This window comes from Blennius ocellaris, assembly GCF_963422515.1.
Source record: "Blennius ocellaris genome assembly, chromosome: 8".
NCBI lineage: Eukaryota > Metazoa > Chordata > Actinopteri > Blenniiformes > Blenniidae > Blennius > Blennius ocellaris.
In genome coordinates this window covers 27,713,985-27,734,101 of record NC_137657.1, presented here as the reverse complement: position 1 = coordinate 27,734,101, position 20,117 = coordinate 27,713,985, and the positions used below count along the sequence as shown (strand labels likewise).

Sequence of the window (20,117 nt, the reverse complement as noted above, 5' to 3'; positions counted from 1 at the left end):
CGCGCGTGCTGGTGGAGAACGCTGGCGCGCGCTGGACATTTGCAGATTGATCGCAGGAGGCGAAGCTGCGTGGGAGATAAAACTAAACTGTGACCTCTCGTCGTCCATCAGAGAGCAACAGGACGAGGACAGATATTCCGCGGGAGTAAATATTTGTATTTCGTGTCATCAAAACACCAGTAAATTAATTGAGAGATTTGGTTCCTTCCCACACGTCCTCGAAATATCCTCGCGGGTTCAAACTCATGACATCGCGCGTTTGCCCTTAGTCGTGAACAGATTCCCTTTTTAAACTTCACTTAGAGTCGAAAACAACTCTCCTTTTGCTTAAAAAAACTAAAAATAAACAAAGTGCGAAGGTTTAAAGTCAGAAACTCGAACAAAACGAGTGAAAACGTCCACGAGGTTATTGAAGTTGAACGCAAACAGCTGAAACAAAAAGTCGTTTCTCCTCTTACAGATATTAAATCTGCTTTATTGTTCAATCGATCCTTCGTGTCTCATCAAAGCTCATTTAAAATAACTTTTTTAGTTTAGATTATCAGAGAAATATTGACATTATTCTACAGGAAAACCATTTTAAAGTTATTTAAAAAATACAACTTATATCAGAGCCCTATTTGAAGTTTTATCTCCAATTCGAACCCTCCTTGTACCGCAACAATCTGCCCCGTCAATCAGACCCGTGCGGCTCCTCCTTCAGCCAATCAGCGCGCTTCTTACTTTTCCACCACACTTTTGGGGCCAATCACGTGCTTCCCTTCGCGTCGCTGTTGTTCCGGCGAGGGGGGCGTGTCCGTGACCTTATTTGGCTGTTGTGTCCATATATGGCGGCTCGCCGGGGGGGGGGGGGGGGGGGGTAACGAGCCAAGCTGTAGTGACACTTTCCCCCAAATTGTAGCGTTTGACTCTCGGCGGCAGGACGCGCGGACGGACGGCGGAGCCACGCACGGTTCTCCGGTTCTCCGCTTCCAGGGTCTCCCTTCATACGCGGACGGTCACCGGAAGGATTTTTTTTTTGTTTTTTTGTTGTTGTTTTCCCCTCAGCTGCATGTGTGTTTTTTTTGTTTGCGTGCGTTTGGAGATTTTAATCCCGGCGCGCGCACGCTGACGTTCCGAAATCCGCCCGCACCCGCGCCGGGTGCGTAAAGAACCCGAGGAACCGGGATTGTCCTCCGCCGGTTATTCCCAGAGGACGAGACGACCCCCGGGGGGAAGAAGAAGAAGAAGAAGAAGAAGAAGAAGAAGACGCGTTTCCAACAGCCGATCAGGAAAGAAGTTGACCTCTGAAATCCTGCGGGGAAAAAAACAAATACCCGAAACAAAAACAAAAAAATCTCCTGCTGTCATTCGTGATTTGCGTCAAATTGAAGATCGGAGGAATCACGTCCCGCTGAGACAAGAAGAACGAAGCGTCCGGTTGAGTTGCGGGAGCGACTTTCCCCGAGGGTTGTTTTTTTTGTTTTATTTTATTTTTGTATATTGCTGCGCTCCTGGAGAAGAGCGTGTTTGTGGATTCCCTGCGCGCCGAGGAGCACCGGGAGTTGTGGGCTGTGCGCGCGCGCGCGTACCTGCGTGCGTGCGTGTGCGTACGTCGACCATGCCGATACCCCCTCGCCGTTGCCGTCAACTTTGATGTTTGCTCACGGGAAGAGTTCAAAACTCTCTCACGCGCTCTCGAGATCGGTTCGGGTTCGGGATCGAGCTGGGAAGCGCCTCCTCGACCTCCCCCGGGTTTTTACTCCCCCCCCCCCCCGCCCCCCCCTCCCTCAAGACGTCAGGACGGATTTCACTCACGCAAGTCTCCTCACTCTCCTCCTGCGATTTTAAAGAAGGACCCAGTGTTTTCGGGGTAGCATGGCAATGGTAGTAAACCAGTGGCCAGAGAACATTTCCGCCGACCCGGGCTCGCAGCAGCTGCAGATCTGCGGCCAGGAGCCCGGCGTGGGGGCGCCGGGGACGCCCAACGGCTCCACCCCCGGGAACGACGCGCTCTCCGGGGACAAGATCCCCAACGTGGACTGCATGGTGTGCGGGGACAAGTCCAGCGGGAAGCACTACGGCCAGTTCACGTGCGAGGGATGCAAGAGCTTCTTCAAGCGCTCGGTGAGGCGGAACCTGACGTACACCTGCCGGGGGAACCGGGACTGCCCCATCGACCAGCACCACCGCAACCAGTGCCAGTACTGCCGGCTCAAGAAGTGCCTGAAGGTCGGCATGAGGAGGGAAGGTAAGACCCCCGGGATGGGATGCTGCGCTTTTAAAACCTCTGTTCACAAACCCAATTGCGTAAAAATGTGCGCAACGTGAAAGTTTTGCGTGAAAAGTCTTTGTAAAAAAAAAAATTAAAAAAAAAGGCTCATCACTGTTTTTTTCCCCCCCAAGTATAATTTAATACCAAATGCAACTTGGAAATGTGATTTCATAGAATTCCGTGTGAAGTTTCAAGGCGGAACGACGAAGAAATGAAAACTCTTTTAAAGTTTTTTTTTTTTTTTTATTACGATCGTCTGACGCGTTAAAATGTCAAACCTGCGCGTAAAACTTTGGGGGTTTGGGTTCGACACCTGGCGCATGCGCATTTTTTCTCTCCTTTTATCTTTTTACAACATAAACATTAAAAAAATTTTTTACTTTAGTTGGAAAACATTAAGTCCAAACTGAAGAAAAGGAGCGTTTTTCTCTGGATGACAGTCCGACTCGTCATCAGCGTTAGAAAGTTGTGCGTAAAACTCGTGCACGCGTCCTTCACGCGCTTTTTTTTTTTTTTTTGAGGTGAGTTTGGGTGCAAAGTGACCCGCTTTTCGCGGGTCACTGCTCCTGACGGCATCTACTTCTATTGTGAGAAAAATACTATTATCAAGATAATTTAAAATGAAAACTTTAGGAAAACGAGGTTTTTTCAGCGTAAAAAGCTTTTATCGATCACCCGACAACGTTGGCGTGCAACTTTCTCTCCTCGTGCACGCGTCCTTCACGCGCCTTGTGAAGAGTTTGGACCAAGGTGAATAGAATGAAGGTTAAATTCATTTTGGAATAACGACACCTTTATTTTTGAAGGTATTTCTTTCGCGCCACACGAAAGAAAACGTACGCAAAGTGTGAATGTGGCGCGTTGGTAGTTTTGTTATTGATTTTCCCCAAAGTGTCCAGATTATACGATTACGACATGCTTTTGCCCCGCACACACGTTAATTGCCCTCGTTTCGGGACTCCGGGTCAGTTGTTGCTCCTTGTAGCATGAAAGATGTAAAAATCTGGAGAAAACCGTGCGTTTAAAGCCCGAATATGACGTTCACGTTTCCCTACACTCGTGCGCAAAACGCTGTGTGTGTGTGTGTGTGTGTGTGTGTGTGTGTGTGTGTGTGTTTGCGTGCGCGCCTCTGACGGTTGATACGGGGTAAATAATCAGCCGCCACCTGCGGCCGCCACAAAGGCTTTAATTCACACTCGTTTGTCCATAATGTGCGCGTTTTCCCTCCCCGCGGTGCGCCGCGTCCTGGACCCCGCTTCCCCCCCCCCCTTTTGTCTCTGCGATTTTAATTACGCTGTTTGCTCAGCGACACCCGGAGCCGCCATCAGACGAGGCCGCTACATTTGTTGCTTTGTGTTGAATTACCGACGGGTCAGTTGGTGCCAAAGAGGAGCAGCGGAAACGTGTTGGAGGAGAGCAGCGCTTTCCCTTATTAATTATCATTTGGCAGCACCCACCAGCACCCTCCCTCTCCCCACCCCCCCCCCCCCGCCCCATCATTCGCCAGGCAGCGTGGAGCCCTCTAGGGGGGAACTCGTCCTTTTTATTTTGGATTATTCGACCGAAACCATAATCTGGGAACCGACAGACAGTCGGTGACTCTGGTTCTGCAGGTTTCCTTCCACTTAAAGTCGAGTTTTTGTTTTTTCTTCTTCTTCTTCTTGTGCAATTATTTGGTTTTGCAGTGTCTTCTTTGGCTGTTTACGCAAACGACGTTGAGCCGCGTAAAAAAAGAAAAAAGACGCGCGCGTCGCTCCTCTTCCTCTTCGTGGCTGTTTTGGAGACGTCACCCTCGGCTCTCGTTAGTTCCCCCCCTCTTAGAGGACAGAATAGGGTCAACCGCCCCCCCCCCTCGAGTGCCTATGCTCAAGGACACTCGGGCAGTGGGTGTTGAAGGGCACCGCTCCACGCCGCGACCTTTGCTCTTTACGCAAACACCAAAACACATAAGGTGGAAACGCGTGTGTGTGTGTGTGCGCGTGCGTGTGCATGTGCGTGTGTGTGTGTGTGTACTGTACACAGTGTAAAGCAGCGGAGGAAGTCTCCTGACGCGTCTTTACGCGTCCAGCGGATTCGGGCCGCTAATGAGACGGAAAGTCGTCAATTTTTTTTTTTTTCAGATTGAAGAGGAGTGAAAAGATGAAAGCGGGATTTTTTTTGCCCCTTTTTTTCTTTTTTTTTTTCTCCTCCTCCTAACAAAGCCCCCCATTGATCCCGCTAATCCCGCGTGTATTGTCAAGAGACTTAAAGACGAAGGCGGAAAAAAAGTTCATTTGTGTGCAAAATAAGTGTGAAATCTTTTTTAAAAGCAAATCTTTTAATGGCTTTGAAGCCCAAATAAAGGACGGATTATAGTAACTTTTTGGCTCAAAGTGCACGATTGCGCTCCAACGGCAGCGTGTGTAAAGGATTTAGTGGCTCATTAAAGAGCAACGGAGACAAATTTATTACTGTTTTATTATGAACTCAATTCAGACACGTCGCAATCAAAAGAAAGATCGTTTTTTTTGCACTAATCTGAATTAATCTATCTGTATATACATTATATATTATGTATACATTCACACATGTCTTCATACGTCCACAGATATATTCACACAGTTTAACCCCCACTTGTACATAATCTATATAAATAATTAAATCCATATTTCATGAAAATTCATTCTAACAAGATAATCTACACAGGCCTCATTATTTATTTCTGTTAATTCCGTGAAGTTTTACGTCAATAGAAGCTGAAAGTCAATAATTCAGACCAACAGTAGAAATATAATAAACCTCAAAGTTAAACAGTTTTTTGCCTCCAAAAACAAAAAAAAAAAGCTTAAACGTGAAGGAGGTCAACCTGATGCGCTCATCTGGTGGTGCGTTTGAGGTCAGTGGGATTAATCCGTGTCCTTAAATCCTCTTTGTTGGCGCTGACGTGTGTTTATCAGTGATGTGACTAGTTAGGACGATTTGAGACAGAATTGAGCCACAGGCGGGAAGAAAATGTGGTTTTTTTTAATGACAAATAGCAGCATTTTTGCAGTAAAATGCAACTTTTGCTTTAGTTTCCAGCTTTTTCCTGGTTAGAAATAAACATTAAAATGGAATATATTGAAATGAATACATGTTAAAACTTGCTAAAACCGGCTCCTGTCATAAATGTAAGTTTTTTTTCCTAATAAAAGATTTGTTTTTCTCTGTTTGGTCAGTAAAATCACTACATTTTGCTTATTTCCGCAATTTGCCCCCCCAAAATGACAATAAAAAGTGAATTTAGATGACAATTAAAGAGCTGTTTTGTAAACGTATGAAGAAATATTATTTTACGTTGGTGAAGGAAGTGATTGTTCACTGATGTTTATTCATCCAAATAAAATTAATTTCCATGAATAAAACAATAAATATTTGACAGGAGTCACAGAAGACGCAGAAATTGAGAACGTTTTCCCAATTTGAATGTATTTTAACGCCTCGTTTGAAGTGAAAACTCATTGTTTTTGTTTCGGCAAAGGTTCGTGTTTGTTTTGGAATCGATGTCATTTCCATGTCGGTCCACTAGTTGGCGCTGTTGTTGGTTGTAGTAATGAAACCACACACACACACACACACACACACACACACACACACACACACACACACACACACACACACGGAGCGGAGAACATCGAGCTCTAAACAACAGGAGAACGTCGTTCTCGTGGACAGAACAAGTTGGATTGTTATTACGTGACTGTCAAAATAAAAGTACCAAGTTGGACTAGTATTATGGTGACTGTCAAAATAAAACTACCAAGTTGGATTGTTATTACAGTGACTGTCAAAATAAAACTACCAAGCTAGATTGTTTTTATGGTGACTGTCAAAATAAAAGTACCAAGTTGGATTGTTATTACGTCAAAATAAAAGTACCAAGCTAGATTGTCTTTATGGTGACTGTCAAAATAAAAGTACCAAGTTGGATTGTTATTTTGGTGACTGTCAAAATAAAAGCACCACGTCCAGGCTAATAATAATAATGGACTGGGCACCGCAGAGGGATCCTTTGTTCTGATTGGCTCTACTGAGCATGTGCAGAAGAACGAGTTACTGTTTCCACGGCAACGGGAGCAGAGTGTCGTTGACGAGTCGTGTCAGCGGCGGTGGCGGCGGCGCGGCGTAAAACGTGACGCTCGCCAGCACAGGAAGTCGCCGCCGCCGCCCCAACGTGCCACTTCCTGTCGCCGGCGAAGCGTCTGGTCGCGAGAAGTAAAACCGTCGCCGCGGCTCAGAGGAGCCGTCGGGCTGATTCACCTTGTCGCCGCGCATCAGCGTCAGGAAGGGGCGCCTCGCAGTGAGACGATGATGCCGCCGCCGCCGCTGCCGCTGCTTCAGGACGGGCGGTTCGATTCCCGCTGCAGCCGGCGCCGACGTGTTCCCGGATATAAAAAAGTCTGCGGCGAATGATATGATGTTCAGCCTGCAGAAGGAGGTCAAACGTCCCCGTCGGGGGAGGAAGTAAACCGTGAGAGCGGCTCATCAAACATTTAGCGCCGCTCCGCGCTAGGCTAAATATTAACGTAGCATAAACAAGACAAGTCACGCGGCGCGTCAGCGATATCAGAAAGACGCTGCATTTTTTATGCTGGAATGTCACGTGACACACGACCACGTACGGTCGACGCTTGTTCTGCTTCCTGCTTCAGCAGCTTTTGTCGCGTCGATTGTCGGAAACAAGTCGAGCCTCAGCAACGGATGCTAGCTGCTAGCCGCGAGCTCCTAGCGCTAGCTACTTGAAGCGTCGCTCTGTCGACGCTCTCTTCTTATCGTCTTGTTTAAAATAGTTTTTGGGGGATTTACAGAGCATCTCATTAGCAAGTTTTTTCCTCAGTGAGGAAGATGCTCTATCGTCTGGTGACGGAGTTGCTGGTTTTGTATCAACTGTCTTTCTCCTCTTGATATTTTGTCAGAACGTAACTTTCAGTCCGTCTAACTTTTGTCATCGTCCCGTCGGGTTGAATCGAGCAGCTTTTACAAGTACGAGTACTGCAGTATCACCCCCGGTATCGGTGGCGGTGTCGGTGCTGGTGTCAGTATCGGTGGCGGTATCGGTGCTGGTGTCAGTATCGGTGTCGATATCGGGTCGGTATCAGTGTCAGTGTCGGTATCGGTGTCAGTATCGATATCGTGTCAGTGTCGTGTCAGTATCGGATTGTATTGGTGTCAGTAGCAGTGTCCTTATTGGGTGGGTGTCAGTATCGGTGTCGGTATCGGTGTCGGTATCGGTGTTGGTATCGTGTCGGTATCGGTGTCGTGTCGGTATCGGTGTGGGTATTGGTGTTGGTATCGGTATCGTGTCGGTGTCAGTATCGGGTCGGAGTCAGTGTCGGTATCCGTGTCGGTATCAGTGCCGGTGTCGGTATCGGTGTCGGTATCGTGTCGGCGTCAGTATCGGTATCGGTGTCAGTATCAGTGCGTCCCTCAATATCTCGTCATGAAGCTCGGCGTACGGCAGGTCTGGGTTCATCGCGACCAGAACTTCTGAATGTTGAGACGATTCTTCAGCTGCCAAACGTTCCGCGAGCAGAAAAGAGTCTCGCCACGACGACAGTGAGAAGCGTCCGCGGATGGGAGGCGACGCGTTCGCGGCTTTCCCGCCGTCCCCCCCTCCCGCCGTCCCGCGTCCCTGCGTCCCCCCGTCCCGCCACCGTTCTGAAAGCGTGAGCGGTTTTTCTCGCCGCTCGCCCACATGGGGGTTGAAGCATCTGGATCCCTGCGAGGAGCCGGGCGGCCATGTTTGTCCTGCGTGTTGTTACAAGCCGGCTGTGAGGGCGGGATTAGTCAATCTGCCCCCGGTGGGGGTATTTACTCACCCCCCCTCACCCCCCCCCCCCCCTTCCCCCCACCGCCCCCGGACACTGCACACATGTGGACTTTGACTCCAGCCCGTCTGTTATTGGACTTTCTGGTTTGAGCTGACCTCAATTTTCTGCTGCTGTTTGTTTTTTTTATTATTGTTTTTTTGTTTTTTGTTTTTGTTTTGGTCGTTTAATGTGGGTCAGAGGCGTCGTTTTGCTCCCGCGGCACTAAACCTGAACGAGAACGAGACGGAGGACGACGACAACACCATTTTTTTTTTTTTTCTTTTTTTTTTAATTCACTGCAACGTTTTAGGTCCCGGTTCCCACGGCAACGTTTACAGTCGTTTTTCTTTGCTGTCGCTTCACAAAAGTTTCGTGTTTCCACGGGAACATTGTGAAAGTGACGCCCGTTTCCATGGCAACGGCAGAAACGCCGGGGGGAAATTAAAAAGAACGACACAGCCGAGCGTGCGTTATTACGGTGTCAAAATAAAAGCGCTTTTCTCCTTGAAACGTCGTGTCGACGGGGCCGAACCCTCTGACCTTTGACCTTTAGCAGCTCGACCGGTTTTGGTGGTTTTTTTTGTTTTTGCTTGTAAGAACACAGAGGAGAAAGTGGAGAACTAAGCTTCTCCTCCTCCTCCTCCTCCTCCTCCTCCTCTCTTTAAAAGCAGCTCACATCCATATTTCAGTCGTTGGGCTGCTGATCTGATGGCTGGAGGAGGAGAGGTGCAGCGAGGACGATATCGCACATGCAGCAGTTGCGTCACACTCTTTTTTTTTTTTTTCTTTCTTTTTTTTTTTCGTCCCCCGTTTGCCTCCGTCAGAAGCCGGCGAGGACACGAGACCAGCCCGTCCTGACGTGACCCGCTGCATGTGTGGTAAATAAAGAGGAGGGTTGGAGGGGGGGATGGAGGGGTGGAGGGTGGGGGGAGGGGGTGGGGGTGGAGTGTAAATAGGCATAGCGTGAAGGAGCGCGGGGTGAGTTTGGTTTACTAATTAATTCAGGAACTGCCTCATCAAAGTCTGAGAGAGACGGAGGCAGTGAATCCAGTCAGTCGCTGCACGCGAGGCTCTTCCTGGCCTCCATGTCTGTCTGAGTGAGGCTGTGTCACCTCCTCCACCTCCTCCTCCTCCACCTCCACCCTCCACCCTCCAACCCCCTGTAGAGTGCAGGTGCTTTCCTCTCCTCCGTCCTGGAATCTCAAAACAATGAAGGAAAAAAAAACCACCAAAACATTCCTTCCATCTTTTGGCATTGTTATTGTGGGGACTGTCAAAATAAAAGTACTAAGTTGGATTGTCACTACGTCAAAATAAAAGTACCAAGTTGAATTGTTATTATGGTGACTGTCAAAATAAAACTACCAAGTTGGATTGTTATTACGTTGACCATCAAAATAAAACTACAACATTGGATTGTTATTTACGGTGACTGTCAAAATAAAACTACCAAATTGGGTTGTTATTACATCAAAATAAAAGTACCAAGATGAATTATTACGTCAAAATAAAACTACAAAGTTGATTGTTATTACAGTGACTGTCAAAATAAAACTATAAAGTTGGATTGTTATTACAATGACTGTCAAAATAAAAGTACCAAGTTGGATTGTGATTACGGTGACTGTCAAAATAAAAGTACCAAATTGGATTGTTATTTCAATGGAACATTTGTAAAGTCGCGACGTCATGGCGTTATTTCAATCTGGTAACAAACGAATGAAAACTAGCATCTTGTGTGTTTCGCTGACGTCTCGGCGCGAGAGCAGAAGAAGGCTAACCACTCTCCCGCCGTAGCGCCTCGTTAAAAGCAGCTTGTGAAACGCAAACGGTGGCGTTCGTCACGTCCCTTTAGCATTTCGTCGTCTGTTAGCATTAGCATAAAGACTTTCAGACGTTAGTGCCAAAACTGAAAAGAAGCTCGCGTGACTTTGTCCTCCTGATAGTGTTGAGCGTGTTGTTAGCATCGCTACATGAAAGCGGCTCCGTTTCGCGCGGTTTTATTTTGAAGCTCTGCGAACAGAAAAGCTACGTTTTAGACGTGGCGCCAGATCGCTAATGCGTCGCGTCGCCAAGCCCTCTGACCTCTTAGTCCAAATGTTGATACGCCTTAATTGTATTTGGCGCTAATTCCACTGGCGGTCTGACCCGCTAAGGCTAATCCGGGCAATGGCGAACCAACCGCGGTGCAATCTGCTGGAGTGGCGTTGGAAAAAAAAGAAGAAGAAAAAAAGAAACCGGGAAAGAAAGACTAGCAGCTGAAATGTCCCGCGGTTCTGCACGCACTTCCTCCTTTCTGGCTCCGCCCACATTGTTGTTTAGCGATTTTCTATTTTTTCTGAGGAATCGATTCTTTTACTTCCTGGATCTTTTAAGTTCTCTTAAAGGAGCGGCGCAGATTAAACTGAGCAGAACAACACAGATTATGACCTTTTTCACTCGTCTCTCCATCTTTGGTCTTTCACTGCACTTTCTCTCCATCACACTTTCTCTCTTCTTTCTCTACAGCTCTACCTCTGCAACTCTACCTCTCCAGCTCTACCTTTTAACTCTACCTCTCCAACTCTACCTCTCCAACTCTACCTCTCTATCTCTACCTCTCCAGCTCTACCTCTCTAAATCTACCTCTCCAGCTCTACCTCTACAACTCTACCTTTTCAACTCTAACTCTCCAACTCTACCTCTCCAGCTCTACCTTTTCAACTCTACCTCCTCGACTCTACCTCTCCAGCTCTACCTTTCGAATTCTACCTTTTTAACTCTACCTCTCCAGCTCTACCTTTCAAATTCTACCTTTTCAATTCTACCTGTCCAACTCTACCTCTCCAGCTCTACCTTTTCAACGCGACCTCTCCAACTCTACCTTTTGAACTCTACCTCTCTACCTCTCCAGCTCTACCCTTTCAACTCTACCTCTCCATCTCCACCTCTCCTGCTCCACCTCTCCGGCACGAGCGACCACCACAATGAGGCTTTCCAGGAGTGGAGCGCTGGGAGTCGCTCCTCCTCCGTCTGCAGGATTATCCACTAATCAATATGAGAGCTGGATTAACAGCCCAGAGCGGCCCGACGCAGCCTCACCGCCCGCGACGGCGTGTTTCTGCAACACATCCATTCCGATTATTGGTACCGATACTGATAACTGGCATCGATACCGATAATTGGCATGGGCATCAGTGAGGAGGGGGAGGGGCTACGTCTCCACCTTAGGATAAACAATCATTTCAGTACCACAATTAGCAGTAGTGATGCGCCGATACCATGTTGGAGGAGCAGTGCGAGTATTAACCTTTACATTGGCGTGAACCTCCGTCACTGGTCTGCGTCGATGCTACGTCACCTCATTGATCACAGAGCTGCCAAGACGGCGGAATTTTCCGCTGCGCATTAATTCCATTGACATTTTAGACTATTTTTATTATACAAGCTCAATACGGGACGCGTACCTTTGTTTGTACGTACGAGACGATTCAGTTTTTCAAAGGACAGTTGGCAACTCCACTTGAATGGTAAGCATGTAGCATGTAGCATAGCTGGTGTGTCAGCTCAGGAGCTAGTAAGCATGTAGCATGTAGCATAGCTGGTGTGTCAGTCCAGAACCTAGTAAGCATTTAGCATGCCGCATAGCTGGTGTGTGAGCCCAGAAACCATTTAGCATGTAGCATGTAGCATTGCTGGTGTGTCAGTCCAGAACCTTTTAAGCATGTAGCATGTAGCATAGCTGATGTGTCAACCCAGAAGCTAGTAAGCATGTAGCATAGCTGGTGTGTCAGTTCAGAAGCTAGTGAGCATGTAGCATAGCTGGTGTGTCAGCCCAGAAGCTAGTACGCATGTAGCATGTAGTATAGCTGGTATGTCAGTCCAGAAGCTAATAAGCATGTAGCATGTAGCCTTGCTGGTGTGTGAGCCCAGAAACTATGTAGCTTGTAGCATAGCTGGTGTGTGAGTCCAGAAACTATGTAGCATGTAGCATGTAGCACGGCTCGGAGTCCTCCTGGATCCTCTGAGTCGTTAAACTAAAGAAGTCGGTGTTTGTTAAAAACGAAGCACAAATACATTTTGTAAACGTTGTGGATGCAGGTCGTTTTAGAGAAGCAACTCCAAACTTACCGTCGTTCACTCGCTTCACCTGAATCTCGCGAGGAATGTCACCGTTGTGCAACGCCTCCTGTTTGCACAGGGAGACGGCATTCTTCTCTTCCGGGAACGCGGGTTGACGCGAGTTCACGAGGGGGCGGAGCCCCGCGGCGCCAAAGGTCAACACCTTTTGTGCAGAGGTATTTTTTTTTTTTTTTTTTTTACCGCCGCTCCTGAGCGACCTGACCTCGGGGGGGGGCTTTAGGTGCGTTCAATTGACACAGCTGCTGCGTGTGAGGTGACAGGTGATGGAGAGTTGAACCCCCCCCCCACACCACACCCCCACCGGCCTCCACCTGTCTCTTTATGGAAACCGGCTCTGGGGCACGTTGAACTCTGCACTTTTTTTTTTTTTTTTCCACTCCCCTCACTTCGCCCTCAATCTTGCTCTTCTCACCTTTCACCACCTTATCTCGCCACTTCGGCCTTTTACCTCATTGCCTCCCACCCCCCCACTCCACACACACACACACACACGTGGCCCCTCTTTGTGTTTTCACACACACACACACACACACACACACACACACACACACACACACACACACACACACACACACACACACACACACACACACACACACACACTTGTGCAGTGTAACAGTAGATGGAGTCATTACTCAGACAGTGGGGTCGACCGAACAGGTGTTTTCCAAATGGGCCTTTGAGCGCCGCCGCCGCCATCACCGCTGCTGCACACCCCGAGTGGCGTGAGTGAGTGTGTGTGAGTGTGTGTGAGTGAGTGTGTGTGAGTGTGTGTGTGTGTGTGTGTGTGTGTGTGTGTGTGTGTGTGTGTGTGTGTGTGTGTGTGTGTGTGTGTGTGTGTGTGTGTGTGTGTGTGTGTGTGTGTGTGTGTGTGTGTGTGTGTGGCCTCTACATGCCCTTATTTGCTTCAGGCTTCAACCATTTGCCGGCACATGGACATGGCAGGGGAGGACTGGTGGAGGGTGGGGGAGGGTCGGGGGGTGGGGGTCGGGGGGTGGGGGGTGGGGGGGGGTTAGGCATGTAACCGTGTGTTTTCATGAGTGTGTGTGTGCAGCACATGTAGGTGTGAAGAGGTGTTATATCTTTACCAGCTGCTGCTTGTCATTACTCATTGATGCACTGCAGCCGCGGCCCTGAAAAAGACCTCAGCCCCCCCTAATTCCCCCCGCCAATCCCCATTGTTTCACCGAATGTAGATTGTGTGACTCATATTTCCATAATAATAATAATAATAAGAATAACTAATCTTTGTGTTTCCTCGTCGACAGTCCAGGTTACGATCCAGATGTGAATCCAGGTTGTTTGACCCTCCGTTCTCCCCCCCTTGTATCCCCCCCAGCCGTCCAGAGAGGACGCACGTCCAACTCCCAGAGCAGCCCGGGTCAGTACCTGACCAACGGGACGGACCCGTACAACGGCCAGCCCTACCTGTCCGGCTTCATCTCGCTGCTGCTGCGCGCCGAGCCCTACCCGACGTCGCGCTACGGCGCGCAGTGCATGCAGGGCAACAACCTGATGGGCATCGAGAACATCTGCGAGCTGGCGGCGCGGCTGCTGTTCAGCGCGGTGGAGTGGGCCAAGAACATCCCCTTCTTCCCCGACCTGCAGCTCATGGACCAGGTGAGAACCCCCTTGACGACCCCCCCTGAACGACCCCCCCCCCCCCCCCCCAGGTCTGCCTGCGCTCGAGTCGCGTCCAGGAAACCGACGTCTTCCAGTGAAAACCATGAACCTTCGTAGGGTTTTGGGTCCGTTTCCACGGCGACGTGTAGACGAGGTGGGGGGGGGTGGTTCTTTCTGGAAACGCTTGAGCTCCGTCTGCAATGATGCCGGTCCTGGTTCTGGTCCTGGTTCTGGTTCTGGTCTTGGCTCTGGTCCTAGTCCAGGTTCTGGTCCCGGTCACCTTGTTGGTAGAAACTAGTTCGTCTGCACATGCTCAGTAGAGGCCATCAGTGCAAAGTTTCCTCCGTGGTGTCATGACTCCCAGTCTCTCTCCTGGACTTTGTACTTTTATTTTGACAGTCACCGTAATAACAATCCAACTTGGTAGTTTTATTTTGACAGTCACCGTAATGTCCGTGTCCTCCCAGTGGAAATGCGAATGGCAACACTGTGAGTAAAGTTTGATTAAAATATTTAACTGACTCGCCAAGTTATTGTTTATTTACAAAACTATGAAGAATAAGATTATTATTAGTGGTTTATGGTAAAATAAAGTTTATTAACATCACAAACTGTCAAAACAGATGTGAACATCATGTCACCGTGACGTGAAGGACAGGTTCTGCCTCCGACTATAAATATTCTCCCTGTACAGATGTGCTTTTATTGTGGCGATCCTGGGTTCCTATGACAGGTTTTAACATTTTTTTCATCAAAACATTTTGCCAATGTTGTTTTTTTTTTTTTAATTGCTTCTTGAAATGCTAATAGTGAATGATGTCAAGATGAGCCTCGTCCGAGGTTTTGGAGAATTTCCGGCTCCGGCTCCGGCTCCGGTTCCGGTTCCGGACAGAGGCTCCAGTTCTGGCTCCGGCTCCGGTTCCGGACAGAGGCTCCGGTTCAGGTTCCGGTTCCGGACAGAGGCTCCGGCTCCGGATCCAGATCCGGTTCCGGACAGAGGCTCCGGCTCCGGCTCTGGCTCCGGCTCCAGTTCCGGTTCCAGATAGTGGCTCCGGCTCCATCTCCGGCTCCGGTTCCGGTTCCGGACAGAGGCTCTGGCTCCAGCTCTGGCTCCGGCTCCGGCTCCGGTTCCGGTTCCGGTTCCGGACAGAGGCTCCGATTCCGGCTCCGGCTCTGGCTCCAGTTCCGGCTCCGATTGGACTTGACCCTCCGCTGTCGTGTCTTCCAGGTGGCGCTGCTGCGCATGTCGTGGAGCGAGCTCTTCGTCCTGAACGCGGCGCAGTGCTCCATGCCGCTGCACGTGGCGCCCCTGCTGGCGGCGGCCGGCCTGCACGCCTCGCCCATGTCGGCGGAGCGCGTGGTGGCCTTCATGGACCACATCCGGGTCTTCCAGGAGCAGGTGGAGAAGCTGAAGGCCCTGCAGGTGGACACGGCCGAGTACTCCTGCCTCAAGTCCATCGTGCTCTTCACGTCCGGTGAGTCTCCCCGACCGTCGTCTTCGTCGTCGTCGGGTCTCGGCTTCGTCGTCGTCTGGTCTCGTCTTCGTCGTCGCTTCAAACCGCGGTCTTCGCTTTGCCTCGTTTTGAAGTTTGACGTTCGTTTACCGCCGACACTTTAGCGCACCTGAATAAAAGCCACACCCACTAAATCGCAAAAAGGAAAAAAAAAAATGTAAATCACAGAAGCTCAGAGTTACGTGATGCACCTGAATGCATCACGTGAAATACGATCCAAAAACAACAGTGTCCTGAACTTTCTGGACCTGGTGTCACATGATCAGGCTGTTTTTCATTGTTTACGACCTCGTTTGTTTACATGACGACTTCAGAGGTTTTTGGGCTCCGTCGCCATGGTAACGGAGTGGAGAGTGAGACTTTCTGGAAATGATCTCCTCACAGTCTCTCCTATCTCCTCACAGTGTCTCCTATCTTCTCACAGTCTCTCCTATCTCCTAACAGTCCCTCCTATCTCCTCACAGTCCCTCCTATCTCCTCACAGTCCCTCCTATCTCCTAACAGTCCCTCCTATCTCCTCACAGTCCCTCCTGTCTCCTAACAGTCCCTCCTATCTCCTCACAGTCCCTCCTATCTCCTAACAGTGTCTCCTATCTCCTCACAGTCCCTCCTATCTCCTCACAGTCCCTCCTATCTCCTCACAGTCCCTCCTATCTCCTAACAGTCCCTCCTGTCTCCTCACAGTCCCTCCTATCTCCTCACAGTCCCTCCTATGTCCTAACAGTCCCTCCTATCTCCTCACAGTCCCTCCTATCTCCTCACAGTCCCTCCTATCGCCTAACAATCCCTCCTATCTCCTCACAGTCCCTCCTATCTCCTCACAATCCCTCCTATCTCCTCACAATCCCTCCTATCTCCTCACAGTCCAACCGACTTAGCATCGTGAGTGTGATAGCCGTTAGCTCATGTGGATGCTAACACGCCCGTCAGGTGGCGACGTCACTGCGCGAAACACAGAGCGTCTGTCTCCATGGCAACAGACGCTGATCTCCTTTGATCTCCATGAGGCGCCTCTCATCCACTTTGTATGGGAAATTGTTTTGCAGGTTTTATGGATTTATTCGCAAACGATCAGACTTTAACGTCCCAAAATCTAATGGATCGATCCTTGGATGATGACAAATCATCCCTGAGTCTTTAATGTATTTCAGGTGAGTCGTTTTAGCAAAAAAACCAAACTGGTGAACTACGTAGAAACCAATAAGTAGATACGTGTAGACGTGAATTTGGAAATGAGGTCAGAACCTTGACTTTTCACCGACGTCCGAGACTAAAGAAAACATTTAAATGGAGTTTCCCGCAGACAGTAGCACTTTTAAAAACCTCGTGAAATCGTTTCAGTTTCACCCCGACGTCTCCGGCGGCGTGTTTTCACTCGCCGCGCGGCGGCAACAAAGGAAACGTCTTCACGCTCCAGCAAACTCGCCTGTTCCGCCTCCCCCGGAAAGGAAAGGGAGGAAGCGGAGGACTTGAGCCTCGCCGTCTCACACGAGGCGGTGGAGGACAACCCCCCCCCCCCCCCGCCCCTCCCGCCGAGCCGCACACCAGATTAAATCACCAGACCCGATGCTCTCGCGTCTCGACAAAAACCCCCGAGACGCCCGTTGTTTTCATACGGCTTCGACTACAAGAAGCCGGCGGTGAGGCTGATCCCCGCAGTCAGCCGGCTCCCAAGTGCTGTCACATCTGGGAGGCTTCAGCCTGAGATCATGCTTTCTGACCCGCGTGGGGTTGTTGCGTGGGGGGGGGGGTAGAGAGGGAAGAGGGGGGGGGGTCGTTTAAAGACACCAAACCTGAGACGTTTCTCTTCCTTGTTGCGTTTTGCTCCGATGTCGTATCGCCGCCTCCCTCCTCCCGTCTTTCATCAGCCATCTCTCCTTCCTGGTCCCATCTATTATTGAAAGCAGTCGCCCCCCACCTGCCCCCCAAACCTCGAACTCCGAGCCCCCAGGATCATCCCCCCCCCCCCCTTCCTGGCCCGAACCAGGAGGCAGGAGCTGAATTATGTATGGTGCGCTCCGGTGAGAAGGAGGATTCTCCGTGACCTACATAACCCCTGTAGCCCCTCGGCGTCCCATGTGACGGCCGCGGCGGCGGCGGAGCTGTTGTGGAGGAACCTGCGCGTGTCGCCGGGGAAACGCCGGCGAGGGGGCGAGGGGGGGGGGAGAGGACGCACACGTGATGGATCTGACCGGCGAACCTGACTCCCGCAGACCTTTCACCGTGACCCGACGAGCTCGGACAAACGCAGAGTGTCTCTCGTCTCCCCTTGCTGATTGATCCCCCCCCCTCCCCTCCCAACCCCCCCATACCAACCCCCCCTCCCCGGGGCCCGGTCCCACCAACCCTCATCAGAGAGGCTGGCATCGCCGCCCTGCCACCCCGGCCCGGTGTTCGTCCAGGGATAAGACAAAGGGACGGATCGCCTCGGCGACGAAGGGGGGGGGGGGGGCTTGGCGTGGAGGGGGCGTCCACAGAGCTGTCACTTCGGCACGCGAAGCGCTTTCAGCCGCACAGACAGCTCCGCTAATCCCAGCCTGGCTTCGCACGCAGGACCCAAAATGGCGAGCTCACCAAAAAAAAAAAAAGAAAGAAAGAAATTCCAGCTGCCCCACAAACACATGGTAACCCCCCCCCCCCCACTAACAACCCCGCCCCCCCTAGAACGAGGGGAACAGTGGGGGACCTGCTTGATTAAAATGTGAGGTGAATTCCATGTTTCTGCAGAGTGACGATGAGCCTTGGTGTTGAGGCTTTGGGGGGGGGGTGGGGGGGGTGAGGCTTGGGGGTGGGGCTTTGGTGGAGTTGAGGCTTGGGGGCGGGGCTTTGGGGGGGGTTGAGGCTTGGGGGCGGGACTTGGGGGGGTTTGAGGCTCAGCAGGTTGATGCAGGGTTCAGATCAAAGACGAAGGGAAGCTTTGATGAAACGTGACGGGTTGAAGCTGGAAGGAGAAGTGACCTGATGGAGGTTCACTGATGGAGCAGAGTGTGTCTGTGTTTCACCCCCCCCCCCCCACCCCCTCACCCCTCAACGAGGGTGCAAAAAAGTCTCACGGCGCACGGTGTTGCACGGTCTGTGATGTCACACGGACGTGTGATGGCAACAATCAAAGTGGCTGCTGCATAAGTGCGCTTCCGTCGTCATGGAAACGTGGCGACTGCCTTGTTTTTGCGTGAAGTCGTCCTGCTCCGACTGCCGTCCCGGCGTCTCCCTCCGCCCGGCAGACGGTCCTGACCGGGGTCAGCAAGCAGATGGCGTCCTGAGTGCTTTAGCGACGTGTTACGCAACACAGCTTTCATACTTTCAAAATGCACTTGTGGGATTATTTCGGTGATTTCAAGCGGCGGCTTATGAAAACACAAAAGAGCCAAAACGACAGCAGAGATTTTTTTTGTTTTTTGTTTTTTGTTTGTTTTTTGTCTGTCGCTCAAAATCAACACGGATCTGCTGCGACCCTGATTTGATGTCATCAAAGAAATACAATAATAACAATAATAAAATTACCACAACAATCAGGTGACGACAAGCTCCGGTTGTAGCGACTGACGCTAGCAGCAGGACGACCGTAGACCTATAGAACTAGAGTTATATACAGGTTTATGAGCAGGATTCTACTTCTAAATGTCTGTGTTCTCTGTGTTCCTCTCTGGTTTTGGTGTGTTTGGTGAGTCACAGCGCCCCTCAAGGCCTGGCAGGTGTACTGCAGGCCCCGAAGCCTCGTGTTGAGTCGCGTTCATAGAGACGTGTGGACGGAATGTTGTTTTTTTGGGGAGAAACTGGTGAGAAAAAGAGCGTTTTCCAGTCGGCTGCTGGAACCGTTGTGGAGGGACGAGGTGGAATCAATGAAACACGTACCTGCGTATTTAAAAAAACAAACAAAAGTGCTATTTATCTCCATTTACACATAAACGCTGCTCCGACTCAACACAAAAAATGATTCCTGAAAACTCAGGTTGCATCTAATTAGTGGGAGGCGGAGATCTACGTCATATCATGGCTATAAAGGCTTCATGCTTCTCGTTGCACTGCCCCCTACAGGTCTGGCTGCTCATAGCGGCTTCTGAACCCGGTCGAGATGCGTGTCTGTGTCAATGAAGTTTATTTAAAAAAAATGTGTGAATGTAGAGACGTATGGAAGAGGATTAGGGCCACTGTGGAAAAAAATCCCTGAGTTCTGACTTTAATACTCAGAATTCTGACCTTTAAACTCAGAATTCTGACTTTTTTTCTCAGAATTCTGACTTTTCTCTCAGGATTCTGACCTTTAAACTCAGAATACTGACTTTTTTTCTCAGAATTCTGACTTTATTTCTCAGAATTCTGACTTTTAAACTCAGAATTTTGACTTTTATACTCAGAATTCTGACTTTAAACTCAGAATTATGACTTTTAACCCCATCCTGATTCTGACTTTAAACTAAAAAAGTCACAATTCTGAGTTTAAAGTGATAATTCTGAGTATAAAGTCAGAATTCTGAGAAACAAGTCAGATTTCTGAAAAAAAAAAAAAAAAAAAAGTCAGAATTCTGAGGAAAAAGTCAGAACTCAGGGTTTTTCTTCCCATCGTGGCCCTAATCCTCTTTTATAGGGGTCAAATATCCCTTTTTGTCTCCTCCTGCACGACAATGTTTGTCTAAACGTCCTCCTCCTCCTCGCCCCCCCCCCGCCCCCCCCAGATGCGATGGGCCTGTCGGACGTGGCCCACGTGGAGAGCATCCAGGAGAAGTCCCAGTGCGCCCTGGAGGAGTACGTGAGGAACCAGTACCCCAGCCAGCC

General features: G+C 49.9%; 1 protein-coding gene across 2 annotated transcripts in view; it reads left to right on the top strand.

The window, feature by feature from the left end:
- Positions 1-1,850: 1,850 nt before the first annotated feature.
- nr2f5 (nuclear receptor subfamily 2, group F, member 5) overlaps positions 1,851-20,117 on the top strand; it is a gene marked incomplete at its 3' end in the record, with an annotated part of 18,490 nt that continues 223 nt past the window's right edge. The window contains exons 1-4 of one of the 2 annotated variants that reach the window (XM_080501457.1): positions 1,851-2,230; positions 13,544-13,824; positions 15,056-15,302; positions 20,018-20,117. The exon at positions 20,018-20,117 is cut by the window's right edge and continues 223 nt beyond it. In XM_080501457.1, coding sequence (XP_080357583.1) covers positions 1,858-2,230; positions 13,544-13,824; positions 15,056-15,302; positions 20,018-20,117 — 1,001 coding nt within the window. In that variant the 5' untranslated portion in view covers positions 1,851-1,857. Of the gene's footprint in view, positions 2,231-13,477; positions 13,825-15,055; positions 15,303-20,017 lie in introns of both variants that reach the window. The other variant, XM_080501456.1, reaches the window with a different exon arrangement.